The following is a 6,535-nucleotide window of genomic DNA, read 5'->3' on the forward strand; positions in this document are numbered from 1 at the left end:
TGTGTGTTAACCCCTTAGATGACCAGATCTGATTTCATTGCCAAAGATTTTTATCCTAGATGCTGTCTTTGTATAGCATCTTAGAACTGTGACAATAGATGTGAGTGAGGGCTAAGCACCCAGGTGATAAGATAAAAGCAGCATATGAGTAGCACAAGGTTGTAAACGGGATGACAACCACATGTTTGGCATTTACTGAAATGGGAAGAGAGAACAGGTTGAAGAAAAGAAGTCTCTGTTATATATTTGTCATGTAATGAATTGTCCCTTCTCTCATAATTGAACATGTGGATTCAGGTATATTTTAATAATTGATATGTATATTTTGCTATTTTGCTCCAATAAAATAATTTATAAAAAAAAGGATGACACCTATAGAGGGAAATTAAAGGAATTCACTTCTGTAAGCATCTCCTGGTGCATTTTTTTGGGTGACAAGTCCCCTTTCATATTACCATTTAAGACTTAACTAAAGGAAATCTGCCAAATGGATGCAGCATTGTCCACTAAACACACTTATAAGCTTTAAAAAATAATTTTCTCCAAAATAAGGCCATTAAAAAGTAAAGGGGCATACACCAACATGTGAGTGCTTGGTGTACAATACTGCATCCATTTGGCAGATTTACTTTAGTTAACACAGTCTTAAATGGTAATCTTAAAGGGGACCTGACACCCCAAAAAATGCACCAGGAGATGCTTACTAAAGTGAGTAGCTCCTACCGCTACCCCATTTTTAGCAGTGATAAACTGCTAGCATGTAATAGAACCCTCCGATAAAGCTAGCGAACACTTCAGCGCCATACCCTGAGAATGTTGGACAGAGCTCAAAGCGGTCCAGCGTATTCATGAGCAGGCGGTACTAGGAGGCAGTGACTGCAGCATGAAACCTGGCAGTCACCGCTGGCCTATGGTGTGGGTGGGGCGGTCTGGGGGAGAAGCAGTTTATCACTGCTAAAAATGGGGTAGCGATAGGAACTGCTCACTTTAGTAAGGAGCTCCTAGTGCGTTTTTTATGGGGGACAAGTCCTCTTTAAAGATAACTCCTCGGAAAACTTTATTCATCCTGCACCAGTAGAGAAATCTTCCAAACTTTATTGAGGGAAAACTTACATAGAACACTGTAAATGTACAAAGCTATGTGTTACTATGTGCTACATGCTACTTACCTAATTTGTTATTTAATTATTTCTAATGTAAATGACCAGGTTCTTATAACTGCTTATTAGATGTAACCAGTTAGGTAAAATCAGGACAAATAACTACATGGCCCAATGTGTCAGTCTAATGGGAAATGACAGCTCATTTTTCTATAACAGGCAGGATGACATAATGCAAATGGAACAGTTCCGATAATAAAATTTTATTAGTCTCTGATCAGCTACTATATCAAAGGTATTATCCAATCACTATCTAAGATTTAAAAAATACATAAGAGAACAGATTACTTTAAGAGGTTCCTTTAAATTATTACATGATAAATAAATAAATAATTGAATGAATACATCATGCAAAATATATTTGAAAAATTATTAGAAATTGGGTGAAGACTTTATTGTTGTGATTCACTGTTCCTGCTCCCCTCAGCATAGAGTTTCTTTGTGATCTGTCACCTCAGAGAACACACTAGCAAAATAGAATTCAGCTGTAATTTCAGAGACAAAATATTAAAAATGAGTTACAGAAAAAGAACCAAAGTAAATGGAGATAGAAGCAATTTGATCTGTTTATATATATGTTTTATTTTGTATTCACTCTGTCCTTGTGGTGCTGGTGTACTTCTTTACCAGCAGCCTTGATTGATCTATACTACTCTCATGTGTCTCCTGTGAGCTCTGACTTCATTCACTAACAGTTAATCTGCTATGATTGGCCTATTGTATCTCATGTAAGGTTCTGTGGATCACCAATCTTTGCTGCTATAGTATTGTACTTAGTAAGATGCTCTGTTTATTCTGTCTTCTGCTTTTTAGTGCCTAGTGATTTTGTACAGCATTGTCCACTTGGTACTTACCTGTATTTGGTGACCATCCCTCTCTGTTTGCCTTTGTCTCTGCACTTTAGTGAAGGAAGGATCATCATCTTGTTTACTTAGACCGGACATTTAGGTAGGAACAGCTGTAAAGGGGTTAATTCTTATGCCTCACCATCCTTGTCTGTTTATTCCCAAAACCTGCATTACAAAAATTTTGTGACATTATTATGAAATAATGTGAAAAAAAGACGACAGACCACAATTGACAAAACAAAACCTAGATATCTGCATATTGACATGCAAAGGAACGAAAGCACAACAATTAATATATCATATAATATATATCATATAATAACATAATATCTATGCAGCATATTGCCTTCATACTTTTTGGCTAAGCAAATATTAATACCGGTATATCACTTTATGATCACATAATGTCTATGGAGAAACATAGTCTTACTTTTGAGCTCAGCAAATAAAAGTAGAGCATTGTAATTAGTCATGGCCAGTGGGTAACTCCTGGCCCCCTTCCTCTTCATGGGTCTCAAGTCAATGTCTGCATTACTCAGAACATGTGACCAACTGCTCCCACGTGGAAAAAGTGATTAAAAGGGCCCTAGCAAATTGTTCGGAGTCCAAAGTGATAAAAGGCTCCTTCGTCTACAGGAAGGTGCCTGATCATTAACAGTTTCTATCCTTTTAATGTCTGTTTTTCTATCTTTTTAATGTCTGTACTTGACCTGTGCATCACCTGAACTCTGCCTTCCCAAAGCTAATCTCATCCCTGACCATTCTCTGCTTGACCCCATAGTGTTTCCAAGTGGTAGTGCTTTAATGACTACGAATCCCCAAAGACAAATCAATACTGACAGTATACTTACAGTTCATGTGAAGTATTCTAAATAATGCAATTGATAAAAATGTATGCATGTATCATTTAGTAATAGCACTAATATACAGCAAGTACAAACACCACAAATTTGTTTTAGAGAATTTGTTTGGAGATTGGAATAGTATAATTCTATATATTTTGCTGGCACAAACATATATAAAAATATAAACAATTGGATGTAGTTATTGAAACCCCACAAAAAAATTGTGTTTTTAGTTGTTTAGGCATTCCTGTCATAGGGAAGATGCGTAAACTTATTTTTAATAAATACGGTAAACAGTGATGTGTGGGAAGCTCCATATCGGACGAATGGTAAATTAGTTACTGATGGCAATTTTTTATTTTTTCTCCTTCAGTATTAGGCCCAACTTCACTATGTTAATACATCGGAGTCATACATATGTTTTAAAAAAAATTACAGAAAACACTGAATTGTTGTTATGCATTCGTGGTTAATAGGAGCAGCTCTCATTTTATATGAGGATATAAGAATGTATGACTAAAACATCTTGGCCCTAATAATGCCAAAAAAAAAAATTATTTAAAGTAATTTCCGTTCGAGTGGCTACTTATAAGGGAGGGGGGATGAAAAGGAATATCTTGTGAGATATTCCACTATAACACTGTCAAACAACAGTCGTTGGTTACGTTGGTTACACAGCCTCGTATTAGTATACCAGCATAATAAACAAGATATAAAGCATCATAATAACATTTTCTTACAGATTATTCATATCTACTGAATATCTACTTTGTACTTTCCACTAAAGCTGGAGTTTGTGTCCAATGGCAGGAATCGGTAAGTATATGAAAGGAGGCAAAGTCGATAAATCTATTTGTAAATTACCAGTCCTCTCAACATTTTGTAAGAAGGAAGCTGTAAAGTAGTATGGCTTGCTGTCTGTGTATACGGGACTAGGAGGACTTTACCTCCATCAAGAGCACTTAAGCAGGGCTGCATTTACACAGTGTTATTGGACTACGAAAAAGATTATGTGGCTGATGCCAACAACTCTTCATACATGGTTGCAGTGAGCCCACCACATATAGAAACACTTTGATCTGTTCCCAATTGTAGGCAATTGTCTGGTCATTAAAGAGTGATAAGTGCACAAGTAATAGAGCCTTTTGACCTAGGTGACAAGTAGTACTAGTAAGCATATAAAACATTGACATAGAGAATGAAACAATTTACTACTAACATTGCTAGCCTTTATGTACAAGGGGTATAATGAAATATGGAAATATAGCTTATAATACAAAATTATTTTTATTTTATGATTTGAGTGCTCTACACAAAGGATACTCCAAAGTAGCACAATTGTATCCTGCTGTCCTACTTGAACAGACAAATATACATTGTCATATATATTGGAATATAGTTACTAAAGGGTTACTAAAGTTATTTCTTTTTAAATAGCCCTCATTATAATCATTGAGTGAAGAAAGAAAATAAAAAGTTCAAGCCACATATTATGCAGAATAATTATATCATTAAGTTCTTTTTTGCCGGAAGGTTTTTCATGAAAAAGATAACTAAGTATCATTTGAATTGTTGTGTTGATGTTAGCGATAAATGAGAGGATTTAAGCATCTACTGTCTTAAACAAAGCAAATTGATTACTATAAGCTTCTTCTCAGAACCATCCAAGTCTGCAACATGCTTATTAACATTGCTGCAGGATATGAAGGAGTTAACCTCTTGTACCTACTCATAACATGGCATTATGCTCACTTTACTACCATCTGGTATTTAGTGATAATATCGGAACAAAAAGAAAATAGATGTGACAAGAGATAAACTGAGTACTTTGAAACACGCTTTATTGCAACAGATAATTAAAAATAGTACATCTGTGAGAATTGAAAAGTGCATATAAGAACTATTGAGAAATCACGACCCAAGCAAATAATTTACAATTTCAACTAAAAGTTTTATTAAACAACTCCAAATTAACATTAGTATTCACCATAACTGTGTGTGGTATTTACAGTCTTCGGCTCCTGTGGTAAAGGCTTTGTTTTGGGAATTAAGGAGTAGGAAAATAAAGGACCAAATGATAAGGATAGATCGTTGGAGGCTAACAAGATGTGAAGGTTTTCCAGAAGAAGTTCTTGCATCCAGCTTTGCGTTCTCTGGGTGCCAGAGCAGGACTGGAGTTTGCGGACCTTTCAAGTTCCAATCTTACTTCATCTTGCTCAGCTCTGGGCAGGTCATCTGATTCCAAGGCTTCATTTTCTGTCTGTGATGGTTCTGATAGCAACTCTGCCAAAAAGTATTTGGCCAACTCCTACAAGAATAAAATTGCAAGTGTATCATTTAAGCTGTATTAATGCATTGATATTCTGTTCTCAGATCTTATGTGATTACATCTACAAATAACCAAAATTTCCAATAACATTACAGAAGACACAACTTGCTACCTGCTGTCTAAATCTCAAGAGCTCTCCATGGAGCTGAAACTATTTCTCTTTCAACCTTATTTTAAGCGTTTTACATCACAAAACCTTGTACCACATTTTTAACACAAGATTGAGGAACAGAAATTATTCATGCTAGAGATTAGATTTTTGTGCAGGATATTGAATAGAGAGGGCAATGCATGAAGAGCTATAAAAGTTGATATTGATCACTTTGCTATCAGCACCTTAGTTAGCATGTTATAGTCAGCACCTAGGACAGCTCTGGTATTTCAGAACCTTAGATAGCTACTGTAGGTTTTCTCAGCATGTTAGACTGTTCACATTCAGCGCAGACTCATGAACTTGTCATAGATTCTTTCATCAATTCTACCTTACTATCCTAGTTTGCTTTGCACGTTACTTAGCAGCATGGTAAGGCTAATACAGTCTAAAAAATATTTCTCAGAATACTGTTAAGTATTTTCTGAGCAGATCAAGTAGGGGTATCTATGCATACCTGTATTTTTGCAAAATTGTCATATATCTAAGCATAATATATATAGTAACAGTTGCATTTGATCTCCTATTACACAGCAAAGTTTGTTTCCATATAAAAAAGGTGAATGTAAAAACTCATTCTACAGAAAGTCAGAAAGGCAGGAGATTCCTTACCTGTTTGCCTGCTGCAGCAAGTGATTTTTGCAGGAATTGGCGAAGTCTCGGATCTGTAGGTGCAGCTGAGATAGAGCTCACAGCCAAGGCCAGGGAAAGCAGGGTCAGGGCACAGCGCACTCGGCAGGACTGCATGTCTTCAGGAACTTCACTAAGCTGATTGCAGAGACAGGGCTATGAGAACCTGCTGTGTCGACTTCTTCTGCTTCTGCTCCTGGGATCTCCTAAGCCCCCTTTTAAATTCTCACTGTGACGTCAGTGAAGGAAAAGCTCCCTCCTCCCCCTCTTCCCTGAGATAACCACCACTTTTACGCACCATTACCCAAAGTAGATAAATCACTAGAACCACCCAGATGAAAGAGAACCTGAAAGGGATTTTTGTGATTTTTCTTTTTCTATAGTGTAAAGTGTATACAGCTTACTTAACCTTAAACCATGTTTTAAACATTAAAGACTGCTCCAGGTTATTTAACCCACTAAATGCCTGTGTCAATGTCTTGTATGAATCAACAGTATGTCATGTTGTTTTCCTCTGTGACTGCTGGTGGCAACCTGATTACCAGTTTTCCTTGGGAACATTACCTATTAAG

At 36.4% G+C, this 6,535-nt stretch overlaps 1 protein-coding gene across 1 annotated transcript; it reads right to left on the bottom strand.

The window, feature by feature from the left end:
- Positions 1–4,677: 4,677 nt before the first annotated feature.
- Positions 4,678–6,166, bottom strand: SST (somatostatin). The gene is made up of 2 exons (XM_072142533.1): positions 5,946–6,166; positions 4,678–5,161 (listed from the first exon to the last, which is right to left on the bottom strand). The coding sequence occupies exons 1-2, from the start codon at positions 6,078–6,080 to the stop codon at positions 4,952–4,954; spliced, it is 345 nt and encodes a 114-aa protein (XP_071998634.1). The 5' UTR covers positions 6,081–6,166; the 3' UTR covers positions 4,678–4,951.
- Between the last annotated feature and the right edge of the window lie 369 nt (positions 6,167–6,535).

Source organism: Engystomops pustulosus, chromosome 3, assembly GCF_040894005.1.
Source record: "Engystomops pustulosus chromosome 3, aEngPut4.maternal, whole genome shotgun sequence".
NCBI classification, from domain to species: Eukaryota; Metazoa; Chordata; class Amphibia; order Anura; family Leptodactylidae; genus Engystomops; species Engystomops pustulosus.

Coding starts and splice junctions, on each gene's coding strand:
- SST (XM_072142533.1), bottom strand. CDS start 6,080: ATGCAGTCCTGCCGAGTGCGCTGTGCCCTGACCCTGCTTTCCCTGGCC. Junction 5,162..5,945: donor TTGCTGCAGCAGGCAAACAG/GTAAGGAATCTC, acceptor TTATTCTTGTAG/GAGTTGGCCAAATACTTTTT.